At 36.2% G+C, this 22,034-nt stretch overlaps 2 protein-coding genes across 2 annotated transcripts; both read right to left on the bottom strand.

Moving 5' to 3' along the window:
- Positions 1–1,661: 1,661 nt before the first annotated feature.
- On the bottom strand, positions 1,662–6,019 carry LOC130430593 (beta-1,3-galactosyltransferase 1-like). The gene is made up of 2 exons (XM_056759738.1): positions 5,860–6,019; positions 1,662–4,828 (listed from the first exon to the last, which is right to left on the bottom strand). The coding sequence occupies exons 1-2, from the start codon at positions 5,895–5,897 to the stop codon at positions 3,721–3,723; spliced, it is 1,146 nt and encodes a 381-aa protein (XP_056615716.1). The 5' UTR covers positions 5,898–6,019; the 3' UTR covers positions 1,662–3,720.
- A 370-nt stretch (positions 6,020–6,389) lies between these two features.
- On the bottom strand, positions 6,390–22,021 carry glis2a (GLIS family zinc finger 2a). The gene is made up of 7 exons (XM_056759735.1): positions 21,648–22,021; positions 13,930–14,075; positions 13,691–13,824; positions 12,355–12,525; positions 12,004–12,137; positions 10,066–10,184; positions 6,390–8,481 (listed from the first exon to the last, which is right to left on the bottom strand). The coding sequence occupies exons 2-7, from the start codon at positions 14,060–14,062 to the stop codon at positions 7,829–7,831; spliced, it is 1,344 nt and encodes a 447-aa protein (XP_056615713.1). The 5' UTR covers positions 14,063–14,075; positions 21,648–22,021; the 3' UTR covers positions 6,390–7,828.
- Positions 22,022–22,034: the final 13 nt, after the last annotated feature.

The following is a 22,034-nucleotide window of genomic DNA, read 5'->3' on the forward strand; positions in this document are numbered from 1 at the left end:
CATCTCTGGAAAAATTGTCCGTAGGGTGTGAGTGCGTGAGTGAATGAGTGAGTGTGTGTGCCCTGCGATGGGTTGGCACTCCATCCAGGGTGTATCCTGCCTTGATGCCCGATGACTCCTGAGATAGGCGCAGGCTCCCCGTGACCCGAGGTAGTTCGGATAAGCGGTAGAAAATGGAATAGAATGGAATGGAATTAATTATTAATTAATTTCCTTTTCATAATATTAAAGATTTATAACATAAAATATTTCCTTGACTGTTTTTAAACATAACATATTGTTTGGTTATTTGTTATAAGTGAACAGTTATTTAGATTGATCTCTCGTGCACCCAATTGATGAATGAAGAATAAGAATTTAGTGTAATATAATAGAAGAATATCATATGAATGAATGAAGAAGACTTATAGACTACAGTAGTAGACTTAATATAGAGCACATAATATATTTTTCATCTTTCTGCTACTTTTCATTTTTACACGTTTAACCAGTGTTGGGCTCGTTACTCAAAACAAATCCAATTTCTAGCGATCTCTTTCTGGGAGGTCGCCCTCAGTTAGTCCACGATCGGGGGAGTCTGATCTATGGGAGAGTCCGAAAATTCTCAGAACCCATTAAAACGAACCGGTTCAGCCGGTTTTTGGCCCTGTTCCGGCCCCCTTCCCTTGGACATTAACCCTCACCCTACCCCAGCCATGTCAGTCCCTTTTGATCTTGCCCCACCCACACCTCCCCGCTCGCAGTCATGAGTGCCTGGCAACTTCATGGTGACGATAGCAGCAGGGCTTGCATGGCATGCAAAACTCAAGGTGAAGGTTATGTTGTGACCTTGTGAATACATAAAGAACTTCAAAAAAGGATTGGAATTATAATGTTATGATGTTTAGTTGGTGGTAAAAAAGATTGCAGTATTTCAGTAGGAAGTCCTCTTCAAGATGGAACCAACCATGTTATCACTGACTGGAAAATGTTTTATTGTAGGGCCTTGTCACATGACTGACAGCACGTGGAGGTAGGTTAAAGGCAGTAAAAGTTTCCACAGTGTAGATTGTGGACTCGGTAAAAGACAAACATGAACTTATACTGAAACAGCAACAGCCATGTTTACTTAAAGATGCAAAATCATCCCCGTCCATTTTGATATGATGTGTGTCTGAATTGTAATTTGTGTCTGTATAATGCAAATGCAGAACAAGACTTTCTTTCAGTGGTTGAATGTTAGCATGTGAATGTTAGCAGAACATTAGAACATATTTTTGTTCGCTTTCACCTCAGTCAGTTCAGAAGGAAAGGCTGTGCACCTTTGCAGATGTGTAAAGTGTTTTATAGTTCCAAATCTTTTAATGTACCAATGTACCATAAAGTTTCAGGAAATTTTAGCATTTTATTTGGCAAATAATGTGTGGCTATAAATGTAAATAATCTACAATGTTTTAAAGATGAAAGATTCACAGATAGCGTGCAGAAAAAGAAGGAACTTGGCAAAAGGAATAATTGCAGAAGAAGTCAGATGGTTCGCTGATTATGATGTTTAGAAAAGTAAAGAGTTCACAATAAAACTCACTAATAAGTTACAGATAAACCATACATGCAAATAACACAGATCCAAAAGAACACTCCAGTGTTTTATTTTCATTTAAAGTAACATCCACATACCTATAGAAAGAAAAATCAGATCTTCTTGCGTTTGGATTCTTTGAGGGCATTATGGATTCACAATAATGTTTTACTTCATTTTCAAATCCTAAAAAATATGTCTTCTTTCATAAATATTTTCATTTATGAATGTGAAATTAATAAAGTAAATGTGTGTTTGTTTATCTTTACAAGTCACACTAGGACCTAAGAGGACATCTTTCCACTGTAAAACAAAATCTTCATCAATATTTTCAACAATGAAATGAAGCAAATTACGCCAAAAATACAAAACAAAAGGGCATTGCCCAAAAAATGAACAGTTGTTTCTGGCTTTTGTTCTGCTACAATTCTCATTTATATCTATTGTATATTTAGTTAAATAATGTTTAACAGGATGGATTCTGTGTAAAAGTCTTTTAAATTGTTTTATTTAATTTGTTAAAAGATAGCCATAGGTAGAAGACAAACTTTTTTCCAGTCCACATCATTTACAAAACGATTCCAGTATGCAAGTGCATTTGGTTTCGAAACAATATTTTCCTGAAAGAGAGCTCTTATAGTTTTATTCCTAGCATGAGAGAAAAAAACATTTTACTTAAAGAATGGTTGAGCGAGAATGGTTGGAGTTGCTGATATTCTAATCTGTTTTGTTGCTTAAATAGCATACAAATTCCACTATATTGCACCAAAAACCGTTGCAAATTATTTCAAAAATTGATTTTGATAAAAATTCGTCATAGGTTAACAAAAGGCCATCTGAGTTTAACCATTGATCCACCAAAAGAACATATTTTCGTAGAAAATAGACTTCCGTTTATATAGAATGTCCTTATTATTCCACATAAAGTATTGCTGAGATGAAAAATTGTGTGTGTAGAATACACACCATGCTCTAAAAGCTTGAAGATGACATGCCGGAAGTTTCAAAGGTATTATGCTAATAGTACAATTACAAACAAGAAATTTGTGCCACCAAATTTAGGTAAGGTGTAGGAATAACATTCCAGATAGAAGCTGGTTATTTAACAAGTTGTCTAATCCAGTTGCTTTTATATGTATAATTTAAAGTAGTAAAGTCCAGAAAGTTGAGACCAACATTTTCATATGTGTTCATTAAAACTGTTTTCCTCATGCAATGTACACTATTTTTACAGACAAAATCAAAAAGCAGCCTTTCAATTTCTCTCAAAGTCATCCACCTGAAGAGCCATTGTTGTGTTGCACACGTCAGTGTTTCCGCTAGGATTTTGTGAAACAGCACGTCGCTTGATGACATCAGACGCTAATAAACATATTTGTGAACTCATCATGTTAATTCTGCGTTCAAACAAGACACCTCGGAAGTGGGATTCTACCCACCACAAACCCGAAACTTGCCTAATGTATGGATTTACTAACATTAAAAGTATTTATTAACCTTAATATTAATAATGATTTAATAGCATTAAAACATTACACATATCTTTTAACATTAAAAGAGCACAATTCCATGAATTATTTCAGAGTTGAAATGGGAATTATCGAATTTCCGAGAGCGCGTGAGGTCAGCAAAAGTTGCAACTTCAGACCCGTTTCGATTTTACTCTCTGAACATTACATAAAGCTTATTGTCACTTACAATTTTCTGTTTGTGTTGTAAGTTCTGTTTTATAACCAAGACCTCATCTGATAAAATCACCACACACACCTCAAATGGAGGAAGCCAGGGCATAAGCCATTATGCCTTTTTAGGCTAAAGGTTGTAGGCTTTCCATTAAGCGTCTTTAGCTTCTCCCTTTATTTCTTCGGCAAAACACAAACAAAGATATTTTGAAGAATGTTGTTAACTGAACAGCCCTTGCACCCATTCACTTTTATTGTATGAAGACAAAACCAATGCTAGCGAATAGGTCCCGGCGCTGTTAACAACATTCAGACGTTTCATCTATAAAAAAAGAGTTGAGTTTGTTTTTGTTAAATGAATTCACAACAATACTTAAAGACAGAAATATAAAAAACTCGAGAGGTATTCCACAAATAATGAACAGTTACAGACCAGAATAAATAAACCATTTAAACAGGAAGTCAAAATTTAAATTCCTTTCACACAGACCTCCTAACATCCTTCCAGAATTCAATTAACTGCTTAGGAGAACCCAGGATTGTTGTGATGACCCTGAGAAACTCCTCACGTTTGTACTCTCTCATAAAGGATCTAAACTGAGAAGGATCTGGGGGACTTGAGGGATTAACTCCTAAACGCTTTATACAAGCCCCCAAATATGCGTCTTCAATGTTGAAGGGCTTTATGTCCTTAGAAACCTCAACTAATTTTGGGGGAAGATCATTGGAGAAAACATATCCCATCCCCAGCAAGTATGTGGGGTAGTTTGGTTCTGGGTAAAGATCCACTGGCACGTACCATTTTGAGTTTTTGTTTCTGATGACAGGTGTGTTCCACATCACCATACCTGTGATGTAGTTCTGTTTGGGTGTTTTGGGGTCCAACAGAAGGGTCATTAAATTCTCAAGGTTTAAAAACATGTCAGAATCGATCTTCATGCCGTAAGACGCTTGAGGGCAGCGTGTGGCCAACCAGTCCATGATCACCATCGTCTTGATGGTCAAGTTGATGTACGTGTCAATGAAGTTGCTTTGCAGTAGGTCTCCATGTTGTCGGCTCTCTTCCTCTAACTCTTGTTGTGTTTTATTACTATCAGCTCCACCGGGCAAACCCACCACGAACAGAGTCATAACTGATTTTCCCTGGACATTGGTCTCTGTCCCCCAAGTGCTCCGGATGGCTTTCCTAGCCTCCAGTTGTTGGGGGGCCACAGGGACCATCAAAACCAGAAATGGGTTCTGCTTGAGACATGTATCAGGTTCATCCAGGATGAATTGATAGTTGTGTGCATAAGCTATATGATAATGTCCTGAGGTTGTGTTATTAGTTACAGTGACAGTTGTTATTTGTGTAGTAGTCATTTGTTGAACTTGATTGTCCCGGGGAAAAGGAAAATCGATTACTACATAATACGATTGTATCTTATTTACCACCTTTGTATATAAAGTGTTAGGCGTCATAGCCAGTATGTCAGAGACATCGGAGATGTACGCAATAGCTGACAATAGGAATGTCAATGTAATTAGCGTAATGAATCCTTTTTTAATGTGACATCTGTATGGTATCTGGTCCTGAACCATATTAGATCTGAGAGAAAGGGTAAACAAAAAGTTTCAAAGATGTTAATAAACCATCAATCTTAAGTCAAGTATTGCTTTTAACAGATGGTCAAGTATTTATATGGATAAAATAGATTTAAATTGGAGTGGATTGTATGAGATACAAAAATGGATTTGGAAGAAAATGGATTACTTAGAAAAATCTCTTAAAAACAGAACATTTCTGGCAGCTGGGTTACCAGAAAAATACAATAAAATATCTGGAAAAAGATCACGTTTTATTACATGTATTTCATGTATTTGATGTAAATTGGCTGTGTTTTTCTGTAATTTGAAGTTTCTGTAATTTGAGGTTTAATAAAAGTTTTACAATAACATTTCAATAAAACGTCCTTTTCTGCAGTTTAACTTTTATAGAGATAAATAAAAAAGTGTCTCCTAAAAACAATTTTCTGGCAGCTGCATGGGGTGCAAGAAAAATACCGAAAACAATTCACATAAAACATTATGTATTTCATGTGTTTCTCGTAAATTTTCAGCGTTTTTCCGTAATTTTACATTTATTAAAAGTTTTAATGTGAAAGTTCAACAAAACATTTTTTTAACTATCAATATTATATAGATAAATTATAACATTTATACTTATAAGAAAATTAAAGATAAATAAATTAAAAGCAATTTTTTAAGTAAAATCGCACGTAATTCATGTTTTTCTTGTAAATTTCCAGCTTTTAAAACGTCAATAAAATAAAAAAATTACACTGTACCTATAATAAAGATGTGTATTTAAAATTTTTTTTTGCTGCAATAATACATTGGGTGTTATATGGAATTTAAACACATTATAAGTCATTTTGAGTTAAAAGTCACACAAAATCTGTTGTCTATAACTATACAGAGATGTGTTCACTTAAGGACAGATTGTTGATTTTAACAATGAACCCAGTGTTATATTAAATATGTTTAATATGAATACAGTACAATTTTCATCTCTTTACACTAAATAAAATATAAATTACTGTAAGATAATATGAAAAACAAAATGATAGTCAAGCTTACTTTGTCCAGACGTTTCTTTTGGAGATTTTAACCTCCATTTCCAAGCGTTTGTCTGCATTTGCCACTACCAGCAGTTATTCTAACAGTAGCCTACATCTGAACATTATACTTGCCCTAGTTTGTTCCGCCTCCTCTTACCTTACACAGGTGTTTATTTGGGGGGATGGGATAGTATGACATTTTTATTTGAATAGGTCTCTTTTTATATATGACACACAGAAACAAGAGCATTAACCCCTATTGCAATACAAATAGTTAATGGCAAACAGGTTATGGACATTTTTTCCAGTAACACTACAGTGTTGTCATTGCAGCTACTAATTATTTACAAATGTTGCCTGAGGCCTGAGGCAAGTTAACTGTGTTTGATCACAGTAAGAAGTAACAGCCGTGTGTTTAATCATTATAAGTAAATGGGAAACTTTAAACAGGACAAAAAGTTAAAACATTTTAACTATAACGATCTCAGAATCTTAACATCATGAAAATCACACTTTGACTTTGCATTTTTTATTGAACGCATGAGTCATGGTTCCTATCTATATCATACATTTCATTCCGGTCACTTTGACAGACGTCCTGTGGTAGGGTAAGACACTCATCAGCATGAGCTCATGAAGCAATAGCCTCAATGTCATTAAAAAACAAACGTTACATAGTAGCCCATTGAATTCACATAAAATATACATACATTGACAATATACATCCAAATGTACTTCATACATTATATTTCGTCAATAACAACCTTACAATAGAAGGCACTTGGTACTGGTAAAAATACGTTTGATAAAATATCCAACTGTGCAAATATATCATAAAATACTCAAGCCGTAGTCGTAGCATTCTTCGGTTGTGCATGTGCGACTTAATCAAACAAGCTGTATGCAAATCGTCATGTGTAAAATGTTACATATGGGATTCCAATTGGGATCCGGTTGGACATGAGACAGGTCAACCATGCATTAAAATAATCGCTAGTCACTGAACTTAGTAACGGGTTACAGAGAGGAGTCTAAATAGACTTGAGTCACAAAAATACATAGAGGTTCTGACACAACCAATGTCTCGTCTTCAGACAAACAGAAGCACTTCAGAAGCATCAGGTAAAATAATATTTTTTTAAGAATATAAGCCGGTAATTATTTTATAATTCAGTTTTATTGAAATACCCACTTCAAAGTCCTGTTTATTGATCTGTTACCTACCTTTATGGCCACAATCTAAAGTTTTATCAGGCACATTTTCATTAACAGATTCAGGAAATAGTTTCAGTTAGGATTGAACGGCATGTTCCAATAATTCAACATCCGTACCTTTCATTTTTGCATTTTGTTCTTTATTCTGCTTATTTCTAAAGTGCCAAATGTCTAAAGCTCACATTGTTGTCTAAAGCTCACATTCGCTTTGGTCCCAAACCCACAATTTCAATTAAGTTGACCTGAATGTTTTATGAATTTGGTTGCCAATGATAGATTTTTTTCCCTTGATGTGGAAGCAAGGGTAAAGCGATGTTGCTCACATTCCTCTGTTTGTTAGTTGCATTAGATGCTTTCATCTATAATGTAAATATGTTCTGTTTGGATAGCATATAGTATGTTTGCTTTAGCATATCCTGCTATTTTTGTTTGCCCACTGTGGGTCGATTTTATGAGTCAGCCTTTAAAATATTTAAGTCAGAAAATGAGGCTGACCTTCCGGAAGATTCATTTGGCGGAATCAAGGTGTGTCTCTGATTTATGAAGCTTCGCCCTCGAATCAAATAGAAGATTCTCGTCAGATATAACACGTGCTTTTTGAAGTTTATAAAGCAAATATATAAAGTCATACAGCATATGAATCAAATGCCGAGTCACTGCGTTGGGAATTACGAAAATAAATGTTTGAATTTTGTAACCTACTAAACTTATAGTATGATCTCATTCGTCATTCCCAAAAATCAGACCTGTGCACAAAACTACATAGAGTCTCCCTATGTGGTCACCACCTGTTTCAAAAAGAGCATGCCTGGGGGGATCACAACCCATGATGGGGGGCTCCGCCTTGCTCCCAACCTGCCCTTATCATCATCCTCATCAATATCCTCCTCTTCCTCCATTCCTCTTTCCATCTGCCCCCCACTAAGCCCTAGGGACGGTAACAACAAGGGGTGAAGCATCGGCACCTTACCGATCCCTAATGCGCTAGGGTTGGGGTACAGTACAGGCCCTGCTCCTAAAAGCGGGCTGAGCATGGACAGATCCAGGGGGTGACCTCCAAGGGGCCCCGCAAGGGTGTGCAAGGCGTGAGCCCCTAGCAAGCCCGTCACCGCCCCTGGGAGGAAGTAATGAGCCCCTCCGGGGTAATGAGGATCCATCACCGTTGAGGCACCTTCTCCTTCGGCATAAATTCCTCTTCGCAGACCGTCCACCCTGGGCGAGCTGCTCTGTTTCTGGGCCACGGCATGGCCGTGTGCCTTGATGTGTTTGCGGAGAGAGCTGGGGTCGGTGTAGCGTTTCAGACAGCCCACCATTTTGCAGCAGTAGGGCTTGTCCACGTAGTGCGTGCGCGTGTGTTTGAAACGGTCACTGGAGTTTGAGTAACGTTTGTTGCAGCCTTCATAAGGGCAAATATAGGGCTTCTCTCCTAGAAGGGTAGAAAAGCAAGAACTGAATTATATGTTATTTTTATTTTAAGTAGGTTCCGGTATCTGTTAAGTCATTCTGATTCTTATTGATTACCATCCCAAAGTGGTAAAAAGATATCAACTTGTATGGTAATGTAGCCTGCTTATGGTCTGGTTTGCGAATATATACAGTATATACGGCTCTTTTAGAAATATGGTTAATTGTCATAAGGGCTTTTATTTAAATATCATCAGATCACAAGTTTAAACGTGTACAATTGATAAGAGGAATTTAAATCACATAAAATATCAAGTATCTGATTCCTAACCTTTCCATTCCAGTTTTGGATTTGGAATTAATTTTCATTCCCAGCCCCAAGTTTAAGTTAGATTTAAGTATTTGTTGTCATTCTATGACCACAAATATTTATTCAATATAAATTTTTGTTTAATTTATATGTAAATATCAAGTTAAAAAGCCACTGATATCATTTCAGATTGTTATATCAGTGTATACAAAATATACAAAATACAGTTATATACAAAATACACATATAACAAAATCATGTAAATGGGAACGGTTGCAAATATTTATAATATACTGTATAAAATACAAAAAAGTATTATAAACAAGTTTTTAGTTGTAGATTTTTTTTGTTTGTTTTGTTGGGGTTGACTTCAAGAACTTTTAGTTAACCCTTTTCCCATTATTCTTTCAACAGTTTATTTCAGGTAAACATTGTTTTTATTATTATGACTCAGCAGGGGTCAGTCAAAAAGAGAGCAATCGTCTAAGGTCACACTGTATATAGACATAAAAGGACTTGTCATATTGCGAGTGTGTGAAAACGCTGATGTGTGTGAAAGTTTCAAAGACATAAGTGTGCACTAGTGATGTCGAAATGATACCAAAAAATCTTTCATCTGTATCAATAGTAACACCACAGTTTGGTACCTAGGTGCTTTAGAAAAAGGATCTGTCAAGTAGCAACATTAAACTAAAATACTTTAAAAAAGAGAAAGTACTTTGCAAATAAAGTAGTTTTATTGTGCCCTACACTTGATTACTTGTGAACTTTATGTTATCTATCCCAATTTTTATTTAAATACTTGAAATTCATGTTCTTTTCATTTCTTCTTTATTGTTTTTTTATACTTATTGTAAAGCTAACACTTACCAAATACTTGACAAAATGTTACTTAACTGAGGTTTACTATTATCACATACCCGTATTGATAATAAGCATTAAAAAAAAACATGAATATCCAAATAGTGTTAATACTTCATATGTGATAATGTCATTAATAATTAAGCCCCTAAAACCTTGCCCTAAAAGCCCAATGGTTAGAAACCCTCCCCATACTCATATTTAAATGTGAATATACGGCAAAAGGAAAAAAACACAAAATAAAACAAATACTGATGAAATTGACAGATAGAATTATTTACTTATCTAAAAACAATGATATAGTTATTGTGAGTTCTTCTGGCCAGTGAAAATCAGACAATGTGACATTTCTTAACCCAAAAATTGTAATGATGTCATAGTGTTTATTTGTGTCAATGTTTCAGGCAGTTCACATTGCATATGCATATGTCTCACCTGTGTGTGAGCGCGTGTGTATTTTGAGGTTCTCAAGCCGAGAGAAACTCTTGTGGCAGGTAGGGCAGTGATGAGGTTTCTCATTCGTGTGAGTGCGAATATGAATCAACATCTTGTACCTGTGTAAGATAAACATATCTTATCAGCACACACATTCACACCATTCATGAGCAAACATCCGATAAGCTTTTATCTTTTTAAAGGTCCCTTTCCCCGCGATCCCATTTTTCAACCTTTAGTTAGCGTGTAATTTTGCTGATAAAGCATAAATAATACCTGCAAAAGGATAAGGCTCAAAGTTCAGTGCCAAGCAGGATATTGTCTTTTCAAGGAATACAGAAAAAAACGGGCGAGACCTTCCTTAGAGAAGAGGAAGAGCCGCTGGAGTAGTGTTTGGTAATCAGAGATTGTTTTAGTATCCAACTCGGGTCCAATATAATAAGGCAAAACTAACGCTTCTGTTATTAGTGTTAATTTATATAACCGGTCTGACGCCATTCAGTCCGGTGTCAATTCCCTCACCATAGTAAAAAATAGGAAAAAGTGTGTGATCTCTAACAAAGATTGATGTTGCACATGCCCCATCAGACCTCCGTTGCACTTTGATCGATCCACATGTTTTTAACTGATAAAGTGAAGTTGACGCCTTCGTTACTATTTATTGCTGAAAGCCAAAGTTTACGAATATACATGTTCTGAGAGGGCTACCGACCAATCACAACAGTCTGAGAATCGGAAGCTCGCTGATAATGTATGGGTGGGACATCTACACACATACACTCTAAGCAAGGAACCAATCACGACAGACCTGGTCAGCTTTACCAATCAGAGCGTTTCGGAAGGAGGGACTTTATATGGACCGAAAGAAATCCAGTCATTTTGTTAGAAGAGGGACAGCAGTGTACAAAAGACTTGAAATATATGAAATATAAAGCGTTTTTTTTAATTAACAACATGAACATCCATTGTTAAACACCCAGAAAACATAACCAAAGCCTCAAAAACAGCAAAAGAAGGGCTCCTTTAATAAGCTGCAACGGCTAGAGCTCAAGGAGATTCATACTTATTGCTCAAAAGGAAAAATAAAAGAAAGAAACCTTTTGAGAGTTGTATTTGTGATGTTTTCATCAAGTGTAGAATTTTGGTCTATTAAAATGTAAGAAGAAGAATTTAACAAACAGCGTTATGCTAACTATTGGCTTATAATTATTGAATAGTTAAAATGAGGGCTCTCAAACGATTACTCGCGATTAATTATATTTCCGTGTACTGGGCATGTTAATATTATATTTATAAACACATACACATATTTGCATGTATATATTTATATTTATTTTAAATGATATATAAACATGTATTAATTTTTATATGTTTTTCTAAAATATATGTCTTTATGTTTATAAATATAAAATTAACATGCCCAGTACACGGACATATATTACGCAAAAACAAACTTTTATTCTGGATGCGATTAATCGCAATTAATCATTTCACAGCCCTAGTTAAAATATATTTAACAATTTAGTAATATAAATATTACAATAAAATAATATAACTTATATTTAAAAACAGACACTAGTTGCCATTTATTTTCTTGATCAACATTTTGTCTTTATTTCTAGTGAAAAATATTTAATAAACTACTAACATAAATTCACAAAGCAGCGAAATAGCAAGATCTATTTAAAGAGAACTACGTTTTTCACCCAAAATTTTTTTTACATGATTGGAGCATCAAAAAAGATATAAAAAAGATATAATTTAGCTACATTTGATAAAGCTTTGCTTCAGAGTTGACTTCAAGTATAAATGATTTATAAAAAAAAGTAGGTTTCATGCCTTTGGTTAATATGTTTTATATTAACAATATTAACAGTAAAGGACTGTGGTATGTCCATTTTGATTGGTAAACGAACATTAGGGTGTGTGTAGTCTGACCTGGCGTTAAAGCCTCTACCCTTGCGTGCACAACCCTCCCATTGACAGCAGTATCCCGAATTCTTCTCTGGTTTCACATGTGAGTCATTCACATGATTCACCAGGTCCTGCAGGCTCTCGAACAGCAGATGGCACTATAGAGTCAGAACAGAGAGGGCATGAGAACAGAGATTGGGATAAAAGAACAGCATTTGGGGTATATATTTTAGTGCCATCTACTTTATATCTCAGATGGGATATCTAAGAGTAATTTATTTCATTAAAGAGCTTGAAATCAAAATTCCCTATTCACCAAACTGAATTAGATTCTGTCACCTATAAAAACTGAAATAACTGTTGTGTGTCATATACCTTTAGCCAGCGGCAGGCCAGCTGCTCGTCCACTGAGGGCTCAGGCGAGTGCTGACCAATCAACATCGAGGAAGGCAGGCGCAGAGGACCTTCTGTTCCAATGGGAAGGAAGAACCGAAAACCCGGAGGCGGAGAGGCGCTCTCCTCATGGTAAACTGAGCTTTCTGATTCCTGAGAGTATAGAATGGCGTGAGTTTTGTTTCTGTAATTCATTTCTGAATCATCTTTAAATCATTTTGGAGAGCAATAGTAGACCACCTAATGGCAGAACAAGCCCAGCAATGTTCTCAAACGCAAACCAAGCATTTTTGATTTTATAAGGGTTCAGATCAGGACACTTTGCGTGTCTAGAGACAGAGCTGAAATGAATTAGTGTGGAGGTGAAATGAATTATGGGATTGGCGCTGTCTCTCCTCTTACTGAATTACATTTAACCCTGAATAACACACACAGTCCAAGCACACACAAAGTAGACACAAAGCTGCCCGTGTGTACTCGGTGTAAAGACTCCACAACAATGACAATGAAAAACAATTATAACTTTATAGATTTAAAGGATATTATTTTAAGGATACTTTTGAAGGATATTATTGAGATCACTTTCAGTGTTTTATTACAGATGATAAATAATCAATAAACTACAGTTTGTGAGCCTAATTTTTTTTAGATTTAATGTTAGCGTTCTTGGCGTAAATGGACCTTAATAGTTCTAGTAACACATTTAATAATAATACAGTTTTATAAAAAAAACTGTCCATGCCTTATACATTCACAAACATGTGAAACCAAAATATATATGAAAATATTAGAAAATATAATGCAATATATTAAATAATACATTTCCACATATTGTAGGCCTACTGAAACCAAATACTTATATTTTTCAATATATGAAAGTATATATAAAGTATTGTTATTATTAATAATAAATAGAAATATGTTAACAATATATTATTCTAGATATTTTTTATATTTTTTAAATGTAATTAATGATTTAATATATTGCCTGTAAATTTGTAAAATAATATATTTTCTTTGCATAAGAAACCAGGTGTGTACTGATACACAATATTTGTAAATATATTTATATTTATAAAACTGATGCTCAAATGACTGATCATTAAAAAAATCTGTCACTGAAAAATAAAACTGAATTTTAACATAAAAATTAAAGATATATATTTGTCTCTATGATACATATCTCAATAGCTCTATGACACAAATCTTAATGTTTTTGTATTGCAAAATGTGATACTTTGATATATTGTTACACCCCTATAAGAAACTAAAGTCTGGCCAGTAGAAGGTTTGTTTTTTGAAGGGTGAAATTACTCACTGCAGCCAGCAGAGGCGGACTCCAGCTGGCACCGCTGTCTATGGGAGATGGTGGTGAGGGAGAGGAGGATGGGGACAGGCTCAGATCCACCACTGTGGATGAAGAGTCTGACATGTCTTTCTCATCTGTTGTATCTGGTGAGATAAACAGACGTGGTCATTTCTTTATAGCTGAGACTTCACATGTCTATTGCTGATTGACTGAAAATACATATATACAATATATAAAGATTGACTAACCAGGGCTGGATACGCGTGATGCTCGTGATATTCGTGCACGAGCGAATTGCAGTGGGGCGCAGATGGATGTTCTTATCGTCCTGTCACGGCTGGAGGGAATCTTCAGGTCCAGGGGCTCGTCCAGCGACAGCATGGCTATGATCCACCTGTTGAAATCAAATCAGCTGGTTTAAACATACTTTTATTCTTATTACAGAAAAACATATTTTTATTGATGAGTCTACGCCGTTACACCCACTCTGATTTTACAACGTTTAGATTTTACAAAGTCTATTTTTTCAAGAGAACGGTGGTGTCTGTACTGGCATTACCACAGTTACAGCTTAATAAGTGAAATAACACACTTCATGACTAATATTGTGCCAACCTTAGCCTTCTGAACAACACTAGCAACTTTAAAAAACCCAAACTTAAAAATAATAGCAAAACTCTCCATTACTATCAAAGATAAATCAACAAAAACACGAACAAGTCTATCTTTTTAATGAAAAACACTTAAAATGATTGTTAATCTTGAAAATGTATCTCCTAATGCAGTCATATACAAAGCAGGCTGGGAACTACAGATCAACTGCCAAGGTAGATATATCTACAAAAATAATTTATGTAATCTCAACACAAAATATACTTAATTTGACAAATTTAAATGGGTTTAACATAATAAATTGGATTTGTTTTATAATTTGTTCAATTAAAATTACTCAAACAAATTAGTTAAAATCTTCACAACCAAAATTTGTAGATTTTATTCCCAAGATTTTTATGTTATTTTAACTAAATTTTTTGGTTAAAAACAGGAGCATAATTATATTAGTATCTCCTATTTTTTTTCAGTGATTCTAATATGTTTTATACTCCTCGCCTAATCTAAGATGCTGTTTTCGGAGGATCTATTGACAGAAATGCAATATAATATTCAGAAATATGTCTTCAGAGGTATTAAAAGACCTTACATAATGAAGCAATTTAATAATAATAATTTCATGGAATTAATAGTAGCTCTAAATAGACAAACTGCTCTACAGAATGCGTTTCATAAACACGTTATCTCCAATCAGCCAAACAGCCACCGTGTGCTTTGAAAGGGTGGGGTGAGCCTTTGGTTGCAGTTCGCAACCTCACCGCTAGATGCTGCTAAATTTCATTCAATGGACCTTTACTCACAGAAACCTGTTGAGTGTGATGTAAAGCATTATACACACACACATAAGATGGTTTCAAAGCAACAACATAAACAAACAATACTGCGCATGCGCATGTTCCTGGACTGGCCTTGACTTCCGGTATACATTCACAAACAATAGAGTGCCTCTAGATTATTTCTGACAACAAGCAAAAGAAACCGAGAAGTACCGTTACAAGCTCAACCACTAGTGGTCAATATACCATACAGTTTAATTAAATAAGACAAAACTACAAGACCCAATAAAAAAAATAAGTATTTATTAAAATGAACATACAAAAAAAATGACTGTACAATTATTATACAAACAATAATCATATAAATGATATATATTCTTAAACACTTGCCAGACCGATAAACAAACAGACCAGAAGTTGATTGGAGTCTAGGCGCATGTGTGAAACGCTCTATAGCCGGCACGCATTCAGCTGTGTGTTCGCTTCAGCAACTGTAAGCCATTTACATTTCTTTCTGCTAGATCACACACACAAAGCACACACACACAGTGTATGACACTAACCTCACTGCTGTAAAAACACATTACGCATTACAAAGAACTTTTGACATACAGTATACTATAAAAAGATGTAGACCACCCCCCATCAAACTGATGAAGACTCTGCTGTACTATCTGTGTATATCTGTTTTGCATTTTTTTCTAATATAATGAATCTCTTTGACTTTCAATGTAATGCGTTAACTTACTGCTCTTAATCACAAAAAACTGGAATTGTGTCCTGAGTTTCGAACCTCACTGTATTTGTCACCGAATGCACTGACTCCCGTTGACCCCTGAACTCTCTCTCCTGCAGTGACGCTAGATTGAAATTCATCTGATCAGCCAATTATTTTCTTCACGTGCACAGGAAGGCGGAAATACAGCTTTAATATCCATATGAGGCAAGGTGAGATAGAAAAGATGTGTAGAGGCCACCTTATTCTGACATGGTAACATATGCACAGCATGTGTGTTTGTTAGCATCGTAAACAGGAATGGGGGGAAAACAATGATTTATGTTGAATTTATTGTTGCACTTATCGCATTTACAAAATTTGACACATTCCAACCCCACCTTTGGCCACACAAGCTTGATTTTGTTGCATATCAAAATGTGAAAGAATAGTAATGGACATAAAATGGACATGTAAATATATTTCTGGCCTATAGCAAAAAATTATACAGAAGTGTAGAAGTTTCATCTTTTAATTATTTCTGCTGAGAAAATGTCAAGAAGGTTAATTCGAAGTGGGTTTACTATACCAGACACCACTACATGTAATTGCTCAAATCTTAATGTAATTGTTATAAATCAATACCTTCTTTTTACACATCCTTTCCTCAAGTTCTCTCTTTACTTCTTTCTCTCTCTTTTTTTCTTTCTGGCTTTGGGTTTGTTTTCAGGATAACTTCTTCCTCAAGCTCCACCCATCACTCTCTGGGCTTAACGTACGCACAAAAACTCTCAGACATGTAAACGGCACAAATTGGAAACGTCTCTGAATGTGGAGCGCCGGGATCATGCAGCGGGTTTTAAAATGGATTTTGAGTAACTGAATTACAATGTGTCCAGCCACTGTGACAGAGGGGTGGAGTGTTCGTGAAAAGACTGAGGAAAACAACAGCGAAAGAAAGAGAGAGAGAATTCTGTAGACTCGAGAAGTCAAGATGGGTCAAAATAAAAGTTTTCAATAAATTGAGGCTAAAAGTCTTGTATAGACCACTTCTCAAAATGTAAACACTGGTCCAGAAGTACTTGTTTTTTCAGTCTTACATATATATGTGACTCTGGACTACAAAACCAGTCTTAAGTAGCATGGGATCATTTTTAGAGGAGACAAAAATACATGCATGGGTCAGATTCAAAATGATTGATTTTTCTTTTATGCCAAAAACCATTAGTATATTGTGTCAAGATCATGTTCCATAAAGATATTTTGTACATTTTCTACTGTAAATTGATCAAAACTTTATTTTTGCGAGTAATATGCTATGCTAAGGACTTAATTTGGTTAACTGTTGAAAAATATTGAGATTTTTTGCAACCTCACATTCCAGATTTCAAAATAGTTGTATCTCAGCCAAATATTGTCCTATAGTTTTAATTTAGTACAATTATGATACAATAAAATATTAATACGTTTCTAGCCAATAGTCAGACCGATAAGCAAACACAGACCTGAATTTGAATTCGGGCCAAGCGTGTGTGTCCGATAAAACTATAGGTAAATGTTTTCAACTCATACAGTACAGTATCTACAGCAGTAAAACCTACATATCATATACATATACATATACATATCAAGTCATTTCCTGATCTACAATGAACTAAAGGTAAATCTATAGTTATATAACTTGAAATGTCTCCATGGCTTAATAAGTGGAAGTGGGTATAACTCTGGCCTTTCCCCTCCTTTCCTCAATTCACACTGAAATGCAGAACACAGATCATTTATTTTCCCTTTCACTCCCTCTTTCCAAAACTCAGTGATGCAATCCTATTATTTTGCTTGCAATCTCAGTGTCTGGCGTGGAAAAAAAAGAGTAAAATAGAAAGGTTTGACTATGTGTGTAACAATGTGACGCTAAATTTCATACACTGGACCTTTAAGTATATAAAAATAGACCATGTGTATGTCCATTTATCCCAAATAATTATTTAAATGGTCTCATTAAAATACATTAGTCATGAGCAGTTATAGCTGTTTCCTACATCTTGAATACTCTTTGAATACATTTACTTCTTTGTCTATAATAAGCATACATTTTTGTCTCTTTCAGTTCATTTCCGACCGTCGCAGACTCATTAATCCGTAACAGGATGAGGGTGGAGAAGCAAACGCAGCTAAATAATGAATCACTGATGAGGAAGAAACAACATCCTACAGAAGGCAAAACCCTCAAACACTATCTCTCTCTTTCTTCATCACTCCTTTGCTCTCCGCCCCCTGTGCCTGGCAACAAGTCAAGGTCAACACAACCTCCCCTCCTCTAAAATTCCCATTTCTCCTTCTCTCTCCCTCCGTACGGTCTGTTATCCAGACCCACACACACACATTCCTCTGGCCGCAGCAGATTCACCCAATTTGTTTCCACTGCGCTTTTAAGTGTACATTAGAAATGCAAAGAGAGAGCCAAGCTCATAAACAATAACAAGGACCAGCTGCGGCTCGACACGCCGAGCGTGGTTATCATGCATGCTTTCAGCAGCGGAGAGGAAGGTCTCAAGGAACGACACATCGGAGAATAAAATGGACGAGGTGGATTAACTCCGATTCTTCTAACCCTTCTCCGACACACATTCTCCCGTGCTCATATTTCTCCTCTCTCGCCCTCATTTTCCGTGCCTTCCATTTCCCCCTTGAACCACTCGTGATTTGCAAAGGCCTCCAGGAACTCCGTCCAACCCCAAACGCAAGCCAAGGGGTGGGGTGAGGGGGATTGAGAAAATAAAATGAGATGTAAGAGATGATGGAGAAAAGCAAGAAAAGAGGGAGCTCAGAATTCGCAGTGTTTCTTTTGGAAACCATCAGGCACAAGGGCGAACGTATGGTATCATGTGTGTAACAGGGGTCCTCATATAGGTGCAATGCCCTGAAGCGTTGAGGACAATGCCGCGAGGATCCGTCGGAGACGTGGAATTTGAGAGGCGGCCATTGGCGGTTGGTGTTTCACAAGAGAAGTATGTGTGGTTTCATCTCTCCTTTCTGCTTTCCTCACCCATTCTTTCACGAATCCAGTGAACCCAACGAACCCCAGCGCTAAAAGCACAGACCACATTATAAAGTCAACACGGAGGTATGACTGAGCCAGGATTACACACATCACGGCAAACAATGTCTCACGACCCATTGGAACGTTCACATGAGCACTCCCACAGTCTAAAAACCACACACATTTAGCCACAATCTGTCTCTCATTCGGCGAGCTGCTTTCTCAGACCCTGTTAATGTTGCAGTTTGTTGCATCAGGAATGGGTTTGGCCCTACGTCGGCTCAGCACCAAAAACGCCCAAAATATGTATATGATGGCTTTAATGGCCATAGACTTAAATAGGGGGATTTCAAGGAATGGAGACCCATATGTTTTTTTATTTAAACTTTTATGATTGATTTCCCCAAATCTTTAAATATTTGATGTCGGGCAGCATACAGGAAAGGGGTATGCATAGTTATGTAGTTAGTCATAAAAAAGTAAAAAAGCCTTATGGCTGACATATTGAACATAGTTGAGGATGGTTCACCCCAAAATAAAATTGTTGGGATCATTTACTCACCCTCTTGTCTTTTTATAATGCTGAACGCAAAAGAAGATATTTTGAAGAATGTTGGTAACCAAACAACAACAGGGGTACCCATTAACTTGCACTGGTTTTGTGTCCATACTGTAGACGTAAATGAGTACATCCATTGTTCGGTTACCAGCAATCTTCAAAGTATCTTCTCTTGAAGGAAAGTCATAGTTTGAAAAGACAATAGGGTAATGATGACAGAATGTTCATTTTTGGGTAAACTTTCCCTTTTATACACTTCTCCCTAATAAGTAAGGCATAATGTAAAGGCATCTGGTTGTTGTCGCAGAAATAACCACCGACGGTGTGATCAGGACCCAACGTGAAGTGTATGGTCTCGTATCACACTGAAGGGGCTTAATTCTCGATAACAGCGAGCTGCTTGTACAGTAACCCGCTTATTACACGGCTACTTGCCACATGAGAAAAATTGGACATGGCATGTGGGTATTTGCATTCTAATCCAACATATTTTCATAGTACATGCCCATTGTAAAGTATTTTCCTAATATTGTATTCTGTATTTATTCACACTGTATATCCTGCACTTGCTAATTGCACTTCTGGTTAGACCTAAACTACATTTCGTTACACTGTACTTGTATATGTGTAATGACAATAAAGTTGAATCTAATCTAATCTAATCTAATTTGAAATATTTGATTAGCTCATTTTTACCAAATGCAGACCTTCTGTGAGGAAATGCCATTTACTTTCGGTTTTAAGGTAAGTAATGACTTTCAAATGTCATGAACAGGCAATTTGGTTTAATCATTTGTAAATATAATGTCATGTGTTACTAAAAGACATTTATATTTACTTTGTCAAAAAAAACTGTCAAAATGCACCCAGGTAACTGTTTGTTATTAGTTTTGAGCGGTTGTTATCTGGGAATAACGAACCAGCTATCCAGTTTAGAGGTCAATTATACATAAATATTGGATTAGAATGCAATGTTTGACATGCACTCAGAATCGAGTAAGAGAGCTGTGATAAAATCACTTTATGAATTGCCCAATCACGGTCTTATTATAGACAGTTTTAAAGTGACAACATGACATTTACATTACATTTATTCATTTAGCAGATGCTTTTATCCAAAGCGACTTACATCGCATTGTATAATATATTTGTTTCTGATTACATGCAATCCCCTCGGGTCGAACCCATGACCTTGGCATTGCTAGTGCCATGCTATACACTGAGCCCCAGGAACGCAGAATTTACGTTACTGCGCATGCGCGCGTGTGGACTGCCCTTAACTTCCGGTAGACATTCGCAAAAAATAGATTGACTGTAGATTATTTCTGAGAACAAGCAAAATAAACTAGAAGAACCGTTTCTTGGCTAAACTTGTCTCTCCACTATTTTGAATTTAGACTGCGATACGAAGCTCAACCACTAGCTGTGTACCACACGGTTTCTTTAAATATGACCAAACTACAGGAGCGATACCACAAATTGTTTATTTAATAAAACGACCATAAAACACAATTCAACAAATTCTTTCCTTAATACAATTATAACACAATTAAGTAATAATATAATTAATTAAATTAAATAGTTATATTTTTAGACAGCCAAACACAAACCGGAAGTTAAATGCAGTCCCGGGAAGCGCGTCAGATAAAACGGTCTTTACTAAAAGTGAGTGTTTTTTTAGAAGATTGTTATGGATAGTTCACACCAAATAAAATATTTTCTTTCTTCTGCACTATACAAAATAATATACTTTGAAGAGTGTTGATAACCAAAAAACATTGTACCCTATTTACTTACAATATATGGACACAAAACCACCGCAACTTTTCTCAAAATATCTTCTTTTATGATCCACACAAGAAGGACTCAAATACGGGTTTTGAACTAATTTACATGAGCATAAATAAATGACAGAATTTATTTTTTTTCGTAAGAGAAATGTCAACAACAAATGCCACCGGCTCAGGTGTTTTCTATTCACACCTGTAGCTGCCCTGACATGACCAACGCAAGTTATAAAACACCCGGTGATCTCTGTTTATGACTGCTTGAAGTCATCCAGACCCTGAGAGAGCTTCAACATCTCTATCATTATTTTGCGAATCTCGAGTGGGCATCAATATTTATTCAACAAACTAGGTCAGACTGTCTGGAAAAAAACTTGCATTATTTCATGAAAAAACACACACGCAGCGCTTATTCTGGTGGTTAAACGACACAAATTGCCACTGTCCAGATGCGCTCGACGTGCCCGGCTGTTTTACCTCGTTACTGACGTCTGGTTTCCGCGGTACGTGACCCGTCGAGACGGCTTGAGTCGCGCGCGAGACAAACGTTCCTTGAACAGCTTAGATTTAAACGCCAGATGTCTTCATCAACACTTCGGGATCCAGATGCGCATATCCAACTTACGCATACAACTAGCACGTACAATCGTATTAGACAGCGCGGGTAAAAGTCCGAGATATCAAGTTACGGTAATTTGTTGGTAAATAAATACATTTTTTAAAGAAGCGTCGCTTGCTTACGACGCCTGTCGACTGTCTCCCGGCTCGATCCTCGGACTCGGAAAAAGAGAGGGGGAGAGAGGGGGTGGAGAATAAGGGTGGAGGGTATTAAATGATGATTCTTTATTTTCCTCCAGATGTGGT

The sequence above is a fragment of the Triplophysa dalaica genome, chromosome 10, assembly GCF_015846415.1.
Source record: "Triplophysa dalaica isolate WHDGS20190420 chromosome 10, ASM1584641v1, whole genome shotgun sequence".
NCBI lineage: Eukaryota > Metazoa > Chordata > Actinopteri > Cypriniformes > Nemacheilidae > Triplophysa > Triplophysa dalaica.